At 45.2% G+C, this 14463-nt stretch overlaps 1 protein-coding gene across 2 annotated transcripts in view; it reads right to left on the reverse strand.

Moving 5' to 3' along the window:
• Positions 1–3137: 3137 nt before the first annotated feature.
• The window catches only part of LOC109909097 (calpain-5), a 31634-nt gene continuing 20308 nt past the window's right edge, over positions 3138–14463 (reverse strand). Inside the window, exons 4-13 of one of the 2 annotated variants that reach the window (XM_020508013.2) lie at positions 7862–8070; positions 7538–7730; positions 7263–7456; positions 5364–5441; positions 5038–5233; positions 4832–4954; positions 4552–4748; positions 4342–4463; positions 4118–4254; positions 3138–3972 (exon numbers count right to left, since the gene is read on the reverse strand). In XM_020508013.2, coding sequence (XP_020363602.2) covers positions 3793–3972; positions 4118–4254; positions 4342–4463; positions 4552–4748; positions 4832–4954; positions 5038–5233; positions 5364–5441; positions 7263–7456; positions 7538–7730; positions 7862–8070 — 1629 coding nt within the window. In that variant the 3' untranslated portion in view covers positions 3138–3792. Of the gene's footprint in view, positions 3973–4117; positions 4464–4551; positions 4749–4831; positions 4955–5037; positions 5234–5363; positions 5442–7262; positions 7457–7537; positions 7731–7861; positions 8071–14463 lie in introns of both variants that reach the window. The other variant, XM_031795809.1, reaches the window with a different exon arrangement.

The raw sequence follows: 14463 nt of genomic DNA on the forward strand, positions 1-14463 counted from the left end.
GGGGAAGGAGGAAGAGGAGGGACAAAGAGTGAGGGAGGAAGAAGGGAGAGAAACAGAGAAAATCAAGGCAAAAGCACAGGTTGAGAGAGAGAGAGATATATATATATAATCCTTTCCCTTCGTTCTCTGAACGACGCCGGTCATTGATCACCTGAGTGTGGGCTTCTGAGAAACAGCCTGTCTGTAGTTTGATTTTGAACACAGGTAAAACTGTTTTGAGGCGAATGTTTCATTTTGCAAGAGGAGTCAGAGGCTTTGTAAATATTGCTTGCACAGAGAGAAAATGCATTGCTTCCCATATAAAAGACACAGTGTATACTGTATACACACACTAACAGGGTGCATATTTCTCAGGCTGTTCTGAAAGACACATTGATCAGTGTTCCTCACACCACACACACAGTCACACTCTCTCTCACGCTACACAGCATGGTTGATAGTGGACACCAGACAGGCAGACAGGCAGTGTTTCACAGTATACATTCAACTGAAACAGAGAAAGAAACAGAGAAGTATAGAACTAGTCAAATCATCCCTTAAATAGCGAGAATGTTATGGATAACTGTGATATGATTTGAAACGTGATCTACATGGCACTGTAGTCACTGGAGGTCATACAATATGATACAGTAATATGGGTTATACACAGTGTCTGTGAGAAAGAAAGGAATGAAGGAGTTGAGTCTAGTGTCCAATGTAAGAATGGCAGTATTGGTGTGAAACTGTATCTTAAATCACTCTTCTCCTCCAGTGAATCTAGTCTGTCTGTCTGTCTACTAGTATTGGCAGTAGCGATTTTAACATGTCAATCTTGGTGGGGCAAACAACAAAAATGTTCAGATGCCAGCGAAGCCACTACACAACATTACATGTATTTTGTTTAACTAGGCAAGTCAGTTAAGAACAAATGATTATTTACAATGACAGCCTACCCCGGCCCGGACGACGCTGGACCAATTGTGCGCTGCCCTATGGGACTCACCAATCCCGGCTGGATGTGATACAGCCTGGAATCGAACCAGGGTATGTACTGACGCCTCGAGCACTGAAATGCAGTGCCTTAAACCGCTGCGCCACCCGGGAGCCTCTATAACAGCGACAAATGGTGCCCACAAATTTTAGAGTCTACATAAAGAGTGGAGCTCTTTAAATATGGTTCCTACTGATTCCTTGTGGATTTGTGTAACTGGAGAACGGCATTCTCCTTCAATAATAATTCATGTCAACATGGGTTTTGAACCATACACAAACATTATTATATTTATGTTCAGTAAATTTATGATGCTTGTTCTTATATAATTAACACTTAGCTCTAAGTATAAGCAAGTGCAAGCAAATGAGCTGTGATGAGGTAGGCCTATTCGTTCAGCTATTTCAAAAAGGACAGCGACAGAAATTCAGACAGATGTTGAGGCCTTAACTTTACTCTTCTTTAAGTCACCAGAGAGAGAGAGAGAGAGAGAGAGAGAGAGAGACCCAGACTCAGCAGTTAGCCTACCATTTGAAGTATTTTATTAGGTCTATGTGGTCTAAAAAGGAAGGACAATACAATCACGAGGATCCACTTTTATAGTCAATATATAGACGCACTGACAAGACAACCCTCCCACTATGAACTGGAATGGGTCTATTACTCAACTATTACTGAACAAAAATATTAGAATGGAAGAGACTGTCACAGGAAAACATGGCTATGATGAGGGGATACTAAAATATAATGATGTTGGGTCTGTAACTTACCACCCTCCTTGTGAAGAAAAGCACCAGAGATAATTAGAACACAAACAGTGGCAACCCGTTGTTCAGGGCAGGTGGGGCAGAGCCTGTTTTGACCCCCACTTTTTTTTGCCTAAATAAATACAAATAAGTAAATAGGCAGCTCCAGCGTCATGATTGGTTCAGTGTTCTGTCACTCATGGGGACACTACGTCACAGCCAAGTCTAAGGGGAGAGCTAGAACATTCTAGCCCCTTGGGTGCTGTCATAGAGTTACATTAGTGCCCATCCAAGAAGGCTCAAGGTCATTGGTCACAGATAAAATGTTGTCAAATCGTGTTATATACAGTACAGGAGTGGTCAGTGGTCTCATCTACCTGTACACATGCAAAAGCAGTCTCCTTAGTTATAGCTTCTCTGTACACTTCATACATACAATCCAAAAGTTTGCTTAAAAATGGGTTGGTCGTCATAATGCCTTTGTAGCCTGTAATCTACTTCACGCATGGTCTCAAAAATGAACCCAGGCGTTTTCAGGTGTAAGGAGTCGGCTGACTCGTCATGGCCTCGCAGTGCTGTCCCACAATTGCCACAATTTAATATATGCTATAATTCTGTCAAGCACGTACCTATTCTACTCCCTTTGTTGGTTGTGAAGGTTGATGGCTCGTCTATATGTCTAGCTGAGCCACAACATTTGATTTCCCCAGTAATCCCAGTTTAACAGCGTTATGTGATGCACAATTCTCATGTATTCAGACCCTTTTCATACAGACGTTTTAAATCCTTAATCCCAGACCACACACCCTCTCCACTGAAAAGCAGGCAGGGGAAGCAAAATAATGATTGCTTCGAAATGCTTGCAGTTCACCACTGCTTCCTTCCAATCCACTCATTGTTGAATTTGCGATTTCTGACTTGAGTAATGTTTATGTCCAAAGGCCAATGAGCACCGAGACATTTTATCTCTAATTTATCTTCATATGACAAAGACTGAAAAGCATTTGCCAGTAGATTGTCGACTTGACTCATGATGATGACTGCAGGCTTGCTGACTAAGATTTTTTAAATATGATGTTGACATGATCAGTCCAATAAAAGCTACTGTACATATGTGATTTGATGTAATTTTATCTGTGGCCAATGACCTTGAGCCTTCTTGGATGGGCACTTGTAATGTAACTCTATGGCAGCACCCAAGGGGCTTGATTTTTTGAGCTCTCCCTGTAGATTTTGCAGTGATGTAGTGTCCCCATGAGTAACAGAACACGGAGCCAATCACGGCGCAACTAGAGAAGATTACCAACCCCAACGCTTTGTATTTCTGCTGGCTGCCCCTCCACCACAGAAAGAACTGATCTCGACTAAAACACCTCGATTTTGGGGCTGCCTTACTCAAGAAAGCAAAAAAAGAGACCATGTTTGTTATACAGCTTTATTAACTCAGTATTAGATATATTTTTTTGTTACATTGTTTGCAAACTGATATGTGACACGTATGAATGCCAAAATAACATGCTAAACATGTGAGGCTCAAATGCCCTGAATGATGTGTCGCTACTGAGTATTTGGCCTCCCACTGGAAAATCAATGTGATACAAAGTAGAACAAGACAGAAATCTCATTTTTTTAAAAGTTGAATTATGAAGTTAACAAAAATAAGTGTCTTTCCGAAAGACTAGAAATGTCAGTAGCCGCTCTCAGCACCCAGATCCAAATCAGTTTCTTGAGAGAGACGAGTACAAAGCTGACTGAAATGTAAAACATGGGAATAAATGTAAACAGGACAACATATACTGCTGAAATACTGGACATGCATTTATATATCAGTAATGGCACAAGTTAAAGTGGTTATTAAATGAGAAAGAGGAACTAGGAGATTATCTGTCCTCTGTTGCCCCTATGTGGTTGGAGTTAGTACCACACCCAGTAAAAAAAAAAAACACTATCGTCTGGAAGGCTAACTTTGGTCCCTCAACAGATATGTTTTATGGCAAATTAATAGATTTTTATGGCTTCTCTCTCCTATTGGATGGAGGGAGTAAGGCACTGATTGATAGATTGGTTGACGGTTAGTCAGATGTTAGTGAGAATGTTGCTGGTCACCATGGAGACGGTGAGCGTGCCCGGGAGGTCATTGTCTTGGTGATTACCCTTGTCCCTCAGGTGGACGGTAACCTGCTGGGGGTCGCCGGGGTCAGAGGTCAAACTGACCTGACCCAGGAAGGAATCCATCAACACGTTGTTGTTATACACCTGGGGGGATGAATAAAGTTGTATTGAATTTAATTGAGAGAACAGTTACATACAGAAACAACCCAAATTGTAATGGTCACCAACTTCTCTTTAATCCACAGGAGCACACACACACAGAACCCACCACCCAGCCCAGTCTCCTTACCTCTATCAGTATAGGCTGGTTAGTTTTCTTCCTGTAGAATAGAGCCTTGGTGTCAAAGGTTGGGCTGCGGGTGTCTTTATAGACCGGAGAACAAACCTTCTCCCCCTCACAACGAATGATGACATATGGATCTGATGCTGCAACACACACACACACTGTGAATAGGAGAAGAAGACCAGACCGGGAAAGAAAATGGACAGAGAAGGGAGAGAAGGTTTGTATACCTCCATCAGAGTCTTGTCCAGCCAGTCCATCTGCTCTGTGGACATGGATCTGAGTGACCAGGGAAGGGAAACCACACAGTCCTGACCAACACGTCTGGGCTGGCTCATCAAGGGTTAACTCTCTATGGGGGGGGGGGGGGGGGGGGGATGAGGAGAGTGAGTGATAGAATGTGTACGAGTGAGTGTGTACGCTTGTGTGTGTGTGTGTACCTGCAGTCGGCGGGGACGTCAGTGAAGATGCGTAACAGGAAGTCTCCTTCCAGAGCGGGGTCAAAGGTCGTGGGTATGACAACATAACGACCCTCCATCAAGACACAGCGTAGGAACACACACCTGGAGTTGATGTACACACTCCCATACACCTTCTGCTGCCGAGTGTGCATACGGTACTGCCTGTTCAACTCCACCTACACATTAATACACACATTAATAACACTTACACACACACACACAATGAGGTGATGAACACACGCACACACACACCTCTCACCCGGTGTATCTCGAAGCCTATAGCCAGGTTTTCTCCCTTCCCCTCTTTAGGTCTGGCTCTCCTGTCTGTCTGCTGTAGACATACCAGCACCTCATCCTCTGGCTTCTTCACGTTGAACACATACTGCAGGGAGAGACACACCCCCTATACATTAATACACACATAGATAAACACACACAAATGCCCCCCTCCATCCCCACCCCTACCTGTGGGTTCTGTAGGAAGGTGTGTTTGTTGTTGGTGCAGCCCCCGGCGCGGTTGCTGAGCGGGTCGTCATGGTTCCGCCAGGCGCCCTTTAGAGAGCCCTCCTCCCAGGTCTTGTGGAGAGACAGGTAGGAAGTGTTGATCAGACGACACATGATCAAATCACTGAAGTACTGACAGAAGTCATCAAATGTCATCCTGGAGGGGGGAGGGACGAGGAATGGGGGGGAGAAAGGGAAGTCATCAAGCTTTATCATCCGATGGCCATACATTTTCTCAGCCGTGTGGAGGAAAGGCTAGGGGTCATATGTCAAGGGTTAGAACTCACCAGAATTCTCCATCATCCTGCACCGTCATTCCGATCTTCTCTCTTTCACTCTTACTCACCTTCCCCCACTCCTCTGAGCTGAAAGAGAGAGAGAAGTTCTCTATCGCTCAGTGTTTGTCTGAAGGGTGTGCTGTGTAGAGTGAAAGAATGCTAACAGAACAGAACTTGACAGAGTAGGAATTCAAGGTTCTGAGACATGGACAGCAAACATGCAGTTTTCCCCAGACCTTTTGGTGCCGAGATCCTCTATGGAATTTTCCTACAATACAGGATATAAATTAAACAAACATTCTAAGAGGAATGAACCATCCATCTGTGCTACAGGTCTCCGTTTCCCTGTTGGCCTACGCTACCTCTCTCCACCAGCAGAGGGAGTGAGTCGTGAACAGGTCTATATATACACACACACACACACACACACACACACACACACACACACACACACACACACACACACCGCCCAAACACGCAGGGGCGTTCCTCCAAGTATTTAAAAAAAAATATTGTTGGGTTTTGAGAATATGAAATATACACTTATTCATGTCACTGAGGGAGAGCTGAGGTTTAGAGGATCTACACCAGAAGGGTTATAGGAGGAAGGTATATAGTGGGTGCAACAAAGCTTGGAATGTGTTGAGTGCAGGGAAGTGATTACATGTGGCAGGCATTGAAAAGGGGAGAGAGCCATGGATTAGTGATGGGGGGGGGGGGGGGTTGGGGTCAGGTCAGGTCACCTTAGGGGAGAAATAGAAGTTTATGGCCCGTATCACTAGTGTCCTGCCTAGCAGTAAAGAATTATGTTTGTACAGATGGGTTGGAGGAGACTCAGCCTATGAGGAACGGTTAAATATCAGTGCTTGTGTGAAAATGACCCTTTGGGAAGAATTAAACTTGGTTAAGCTTCTCTAGTGTCCGTGAGTTATTTACTCTGTTAATTAGAAGATAGATGCTCATTTACTGCATTTCTACACAATTTAAAATCTAGAAAATGCAATTTGGAGACAAGAAAAAGCAAGCTAAATTTACTCTAGCATTAGCTGGGGCGGCAGGGTAGCCTAGTGGTTAGAGCGATGGACTAGTAACCGGAAGGTTCAAATCACCAAGGTACAAATCTGTCGTTCTGCCCCTGAACAGGCAGTGTTCCTAGGCCGTCATTGAAAATAAGAAAATAAGAATTTGTTCTTAACTGACTTGCCTAGTTAAATAAAGGTAACATAAAAGCTGCTCGCTACGCACTAGCTCAGAACCGGTATTAAATCTCTTGTTTAGTTTAATGTCAAGTCAAACAGCAGTTACCTAGCCAGAGTCATCTACTACAGCCATCTTTACCTCCACAATGTGTTGAAAAAAAGTCACGCTGTTCCCTGCAACTGCGTTGATGTGCTTTCCACAGAGAGGAAGAGGCGAAGCGAGAGGTTTCACTCTTGCAAAAATCTGTCCAATTTCAGCCCAATGTGTTTCAATGGGCTTATTTTGGACATCAGCTTGACGCCTGCTTTCCTGCCTTTGGGACAACGAATCCCATTGTTAAGTCTTAGACATAAGCATCTCGTCATTATATACAGATCTCTGCTCTTCATAAAGCCAGCCAGCCATAAAAACAGTGTTCCCTTCTGCTCCCAGGCATCTGCATGGTCCCAAAGCCAGACGACTAATGCCGCTAAACTGCATTTGCCTTTTAAAAATCGGGATTTGAAAGACTTTCGTTGCCTATTTAAAAAATTGTTGGTGTTGAACTAGCTAGGGTATGGTGACTCCCATACCAAATTGATGCCCCTGCACACACTCTCCTCCACCCCCCTCCTATCAGGCCAGGTCTTCCTTGTGAAAGAGGTCTTCTGACCTCAATGGGACTTCTTGTATAACTAAAAGGTAAATAACAAACACTTTAAAACCTACCTGTCGCTCCAGGCTCCTTTCCACTCGCTCTGTCCCCAGGGGTTTCGGAGTCGTATCATTGTGAGTTTGTCAGACTTGAAGTAAGCCATGAGGCCGTGGCCCAGCCGGACCTTTCTAACGTCTGTCACAGCGTAGGCATGACCCTTCACCAGACCACAGGCCAGACGAGCCTCCATCTCCGCTGAACTGGCCGCCTGGAGGGAGTGGTGAAGGGTCAGGACTATAGGTAGGTAGGTAGATAGGTAGGTAGGTGTGTGCGTGTGTGTGTGTTATACCCGTATGGAGGCGCTGATGAGGCCTCCTCTGTTGTGAACCTTGAGGACTCTGTCGAACAGCACTGAGCGTTTCTCCTCGTCCGTACTCAACCCTTCCTCCAGCAGGTCCAAGGGCTCCGAGACGCCACCAGTGAAATCCACCAACGCATCCGCTGTGTTGCCCCCGTCCAATGCCTCGTAACAACCATACATCCTACACACACACACACACACACACACACACACACAAGCAATATATCCTACACATTAACACAACAGTCTACTATAGTATTAACTTGGCTTAAGCCTTCCTCACCAAATCAGTGTGTGTTTGTGTGTACTAACTTGGCATAAGCCTTCTCCACCAGGGCGCTCCAGAACTCGTTGCTGTCACTGGAGTGACAATACACCAAGTTGCCATTCGAAGTGGGCAACCGGTCGTCGATGACAACATCAATCCATTCTCCAAAGCGCCAGAAGCGGAAGTGGAAAATTCCGGCATAAGATTCCGGCTTCTCCTCATCCCATTCCTGGTCCTTATGGTCCGGAATCACCTGGGAGGGAGATAAGATACTCAGAACACGTCACAGCTGTATGCCCTGGCTGGTGTAGCGCTAATGCTGCAGCCTCCGGGACACATCTTCAGTGTCGGCATGGGTTCGGATCCGGCCTACTATACAATCTCCCTCCAACTTTCCCCACCGCTAGTCTCTCTCACTATCTGCTCAATACACATCTGAAAATACCTTCAAAACATCTATTTAGAAGAACACATCACAGCTAGGGTTGTGGCGGTCATGAAATTTCTTCAGCCGGTGATTGTCAAGCAAATAACTGCCGGTCTCACAGTAATTGACCGTTAATTAACAAACACATTTAGCATCTCCTGGCTTCCACGCATAGCCTACAAGCCACTGATGCAGACCTTTGGTACATCTATATTTTTTAAAAGTATAGTAAATACATTTAATAATATAGTCCACACCATCACAATAAATCACTTATTTATTTTAGACAGATCTAAAGAAACATGATATGAAGGAAATGTAGTCCATTTCAAAAGAACAGAATATCATACTCTGAGTTGTCCTTGATGTGGCTATGCCATATGGCTGTGGGCTACACTAGTTCATTTAGCAGACAAGATTTGCTTAGAATTCTTTGTTATTTTGTAGTATGAAGAATAGAATTGAACATAGCTGAATAAAATAGAAAGGATATTTTCTCCAAAAGGATTTGCGCACAGGAGGCTAATCTGTGTTGAGCGGTTAACAAAGAAACCGGTAGTCCTGTATGTTTCATTTAGAGTTATTTACTGTGTTTGGGGCGGCAGCGTAGCCTAGTGGTTAGAGTGTTGGACTAGTAACCGGAAGGTTGCGAGTTCAAACCCCCGAGCTGACAAGGTACAAATCTGGGAACTCACTGTTCCCAGGCCGTCATTGAAAATAAGAATGTGTTCTTAACTGACTTGCCTGGTTAAATAAAAAGGTAAAAAATAAATAAATGTAACTTTAGCTGTGATACAAACGTCGGGCTATTTGTTTTGATGTTTAATACTTTCTAGGGATGCATGATGCCACTAATGACGATTTGAGAACAGTTGCATGAAAGGAATGAGCTCTGCTTTGTATTTTTGCGTAGGCTGCACACACTTCATCAGTCTCTCATTCACAATTTGACAAGAACTTCATAATGCCTCGAATATCTCAGCAGCAACAAAATTGAGTACACCCCTAAGTGAAAATGTCCAAATTAGCCATTTTCCCTCCCCGGTGTCATGTGACTCGTTAGTATTTACAAGGTCTCAGGTGTGAATGGGGAGCAGGTGTGTTAAATTTGGTGTCATCACTCACACTCCCTCATACTGACTGGTCACTGGAAGTTCAACATGGCACCTCATGGCAAAGAACTCTGAGGATCTGAAGAATTGTTGCTCTACATAAAGATGGCCTGGGCTATAAGAAGATTGCCAAGACCCTGAAACTGAGCTGCAGCACGGCCAAAACCATACAGCGGTTTAACTGGACAGGTTCCACTCAGAACAGGCCTCGCCATGGTCGACCAAAGAAGTTGAGTGAACGTGTTCAGCGTCATATCCAGAGGTTGTCTTTGGGAAATAGACGTATGAGTGCTACCAGCATTGCTGCAGAGGTTGAGGGGGGGGGGGTCAGCCTGTCAGTGCTCAGGCCATACGCCGTACACTGCATCAAATTGGTCTGCATGGCTGTCGTCCCAGAAGGAAGCCTCTTCTAAAGATGATGCACAAGAAAGTCCGCAAACAGTTTGCTGAAGACAAGCAGACTAGGGACATGGATTACTGGAACCATGTCCTGTGGTCTGATGAGACCAAATAAACTTATTTGGTTCAGATGGTGTCAAGAATGTGTGGCGGCAACCAGGTGAGGAGTACAAAGACAAGTGTGTCTTGCCTACAGTCAAGCATGGTGGTGGGAGTGTCATGGTCTGGGGCTGCATGAGTGCTGCCGGCACTGGGGAGCTACAGTTCATTGAGGGAACCATGAATGCCAACATGTACTGTGACATACTGAAGCAGAGCATGATCCCCCTCCCTTCGGAGACTGGGCCGCAGGGCAGTATTCCAACATGATAATGACCCCAAACACACCTCCAAGACGACCACTGCCTTGCTAAAGAAGCTGAGGGTAAAGGTGATGGACTGGCCAAGCATGTCTCCACACCTAAACCCTATTGAGCATCCTCAAACGGAAGGTGGAGGAGTGCAAGGGCTCTAGAGGACTCCTGTGGCAACCTGTGAAGCTCTGGTGAACTCCATGCCCAAGAGGGTTATGGCAGTGCTGGAAAATGATGGTGGCCACACAAAATATTGACACTTTGGGCACATTTTGGACATTTTCAATTAGGGGTGTACTCACTTTTTTTGCCAGAGGTTTAGACATTGTGTGTTGAGTTATTTTGAAGGGGACAGCAAATTTACACTGTTATACAAGCTGTACACTCACTACTTTACATTGTAGCAAAGTGTCATTTCTTCAGTGTTGTCACATGAAAAGATATACTCATATTTACAAAAATGTGAGGGGTGTACTCACTTTTGTGATATACTGTATGTACAGTGCCTTGCGAAAGTATTCGGCCCCCTTGAACTTTGCAATCTTTTGCCAAATTTCAGGCTTCAAACATAAAGATATAAAACTGTATTTTTTTGTGAAGAATCAACAACAAGTGGGACACAATCATGAAGTGGAACGACATTTATTGGATATTTAAAACTTTTTTAACAAATCAAAAACTGAAAAATTGGGCGTGCAAAATTATTCAGCCCATTTACTTTCAGTGCAGCAAACTCTCTCCAGAAGTTCAGTGAGGATCTCTGAATGATCCAATGTTGACCTAAATGACTAATGATGACAAATCCTTCTGTTCACCTGATTTAAAATTCCTCACAATCAAATGTAGACCGAATTATCTACCAAGAGAATTCTTTTCGATTATAATCACAGCCGTATATATCCCCCCCCAAGCAGACACATCGATGGCTCTGAACGAACTTTATTTAACTCTCTGCAAACTGGAAACGATTTATCCGGAGGCTGCATTCATTGTAGCTGGGGATTTTAACAAGGCTAATCTGAAAACAAGACTCCCTAAATTTTATCAGCATATCGATTGCGCAACCAGGGGTGGAAAGACCTTGGATCATTGTTACTCTAACTTCCGCGACGCATATAAGGCCCTGCCCCGCCCCCCTTTCGGAAAAGCTGACCACGACTCCATTTTGTTGATCCCTGCCTACAGACAGAAACTAAAACAAGAGGCTCCCACGCTGAGGTCTGTCCAACGCTGGTCCGAACAAGCTGACTCCACACTCCAAGACTGCTTCCATCACGCGGACTGGGACATGTTTCGTATTGCGTCAGACAACAACATTGACGAATACGCTGATTCGGTGTGAGAGTTCATTAGAACGTGCGTTGAAGATGGCGTTCCCATAGCAACGATTAAAACATTCCCTAACCAGAAACCGTGGATTGATGGCAGCATTCGTGTGAAACTGAAAGCGCGAACCACTGCTTTTAATCAGGGCAAGGTGTCTGGTAACATGACCGAATACAAACAGTGCAGCTATTCCCTCCGCAAGGCTATCAAACAAGCTAAGCGTCAGTACAGAGACAAAGTAGAATCTCAATTCAACGGCTCAGACACAAGAGGCATGTGGCAGGGTCTACAGTCAATCACGGACTACAGGAAGAAATCCAGCCCAGTCACGGACCAGGATATCTTGCTCCCAGGCAGACTAAATAACTTTTTTGCCCGCTTTGAGGACAAGACAGTGCCACTGACACGGCCTGCAACGAAAACATGCGGTCTCTCCTTCACTGCAGCCGAGGTGAGTAAGACATTTAAACGTGTTAACCCTCGCAAGGCTGCAGGCCCAGACGGCATCCCCAGCCGCGCCCTCAGAGCATGCGCAGACGAGCTGGCCGGTGTGTTTACGGACATATTCAATCAATCCCTATACCAGTCTGCTGTTCCCACATGCTTCAAGAGGGCCACCATTGTTCCTGTTCCCAAGAAAGCTAAGGTAACTGAGCTAAACGACTACCGCCCCGTAGCACTCACATCCGTCATCATGAAGTGCTTTGAGAGACTAGTCAAGGACCATATCACCTCCACCCTACCTGACACCCTAGACCCACTCCAATTTGCTTACCGCCCAAATAGGTCCACAGACGATGCAATCTCAACCACACTGCACACTGCCCTAACCCATCTGGACAAGAGGAATACCCATGTGAGAATGCTGTTCATCGACTACAGCTCGGCATTCAACACCATAGTACCCTCCAAGCTCGTCATCAAGCTCGAGACCCTGGGTCTCGACCCCGCCCTGTGCAACTGGGTACTGGACTTCCTGACGGGCCGCCCCCAGGTGGTGAGGGTAGGCAACAACATCTCTCCGCTGATCCTCAACACTGGGGCCCCACAAGCGTGCGTTCTGAGCCCTCTCCTGTACTCCCTGTTCACCCACGACTGCGTGGCCACGCACGCCTCCAACTCAATCATCAAGTTTGCGGACGACACAACAGTGGTAGGCTTGATTACCAACAACGACGAGACGGCCTACAGGGAGGAGGTGAGGGCCCTCGGAGTGTGGTGTCAGGAAAATAACCTCACACTCAACGTCAACAAAACTAAGGAGATGATTGTGGACTTCAGGAAACAGCAGAGGGAACACCCCCCTATCCACATCGATGGAACAGTAGTGGAGAGGGTAGCAAGTTAAGTTCCTCGGCATACACATCACAGAAACTGAATTGGTCCACTCACACAGACAGCATCGTGAAGAAGGCGCAGCAGCGCCTCTTCAACCTCAGGAGGCTGAAGAAATTCGGCTTGTCACCAAAAGCACTCACAAACTTCTACAGATGCACAATCGAGAGAATCCTGGCGGGCTGTATCACCGCCTGGTACGGCAACTGCTCCGCCCTCAACCGTAAGGCTCTCCAGAGGGTAGTGAGGTCTGCACAACGCATCACCGGGGGCAAACTACCTGCCCTCCAGGACACCTACACCACCCAATGTCACAGGAAGGCCATAAAGATCATCAAGGACATCAACCACCCGAGCCACTGCCTGTTCACCCCGCTATCATCCAGAAGGCGAGGTCAGTACAGGTGCATTAAAGCTGGGACCGAGAGACTGAAAAACAGCTTCGATCTCAAGGCCATCAGACTGTTAAACAGCCACCACTAACATTGAGTGGCTGCTGCCAACACACTGACAATGACACTGACTCAACTCCAGCCACTTTAATCATGGGAATTGATGGGAAATGTAAATATATCACTAGCCACTTTAAACAATGCTACCTTATATAATGTTACTTACCCTACATTATTCATCTCAGATGCATACGTATATACTGTACTCTATATCATCGACTGCATCCTTATGTAATACATGTATCACTAGCCACTTTAACTATGCCACTTTGTTTACATACTCATCTCATATGTTATACTGTACTCGATACCATCTACTGTATCTTGCCTATGCTGCTCTGTACCATCACTCATTCATATATCCTTATGTACATATTCTTTATCCCCTTACACTGTGTATAAGACAGTAGTTTTGGAATTGTTAGTTAGATTACTTGTTGGTTATTACTGCATTGTCGGAACTAGAAGCACAAGCATTTGGCTACGCTCGCATTAACATCTGCTAACCATGTGTATGTGACAAATAAAATTTGGGAACCATGAATGCCAACATGTACTGTGACATACTGAAGCAGAGCATGATCCCCCTCCCTTCGGAGACTGGGCCGCAGGGCAGTATTCCAACATGATAATGACCCCAAACACACCTCCAAGACGACCACTGCCTTGCTAAAGAAGCTGAGGGTAAAGGTGATGGACTGGCCAAGCATGTCTCCACACCTAAACCCTATTGAGCATCCTCAAACGGAAGGTGGAGGAGTGCAAGGGCTCTAGAGGACTCCTGTGGCAACCTGTGAAGCTCTGGTGAACTCCATGCCCAAGAGGGTTATGGCAGTGCTGGAAAATGATGGTGGCCACACAAAATATTGACACTTTGGGCACATTTTGGACATTTTCAATTAGGGGTGTACTCACTTTTTTTGCCAGAGGTTTAGACATTGTGTGTTGAGTTATTTTGAAGGGGACAGCAAATTTACACTGTTATACAAGCTGTACACTCACTACTTTACATTGTAGCAAAGTGTCATTTCTTCAGTGTTGTCACATGAAAAGATATACTCATATTTACAAAAATGTGAGGGGTGTACTCACTTTTGTGATATACTGTATGTACAGTGCCTTGCGAAAGTATTCGGCCCCCTTGAACTTTGCAACCTTTTGCCAAATTTCAGGCTTCAAACATAAAGATATAAAACTATATGATTGAAACTGAATTGGTCCACCCACACAGACAGCATCGTG

Source organism: Oncorhynchus kisutch, linkage group LG18 (genome assembly GCF_002021735.2).
Source record: "Oncorhynchus kisutch isolate 150728-3 linkage group LG18, Okis_V2, whole genome shotgun sequence".
Classification (NCBI taxonomy): domain Eukaryota; kingdom Metazoa; phylum Chordata; class Actinopteri; order Salmoniformes; family Salmonidae; genus Oncorhynchus; species Oncorhynchus kisutch.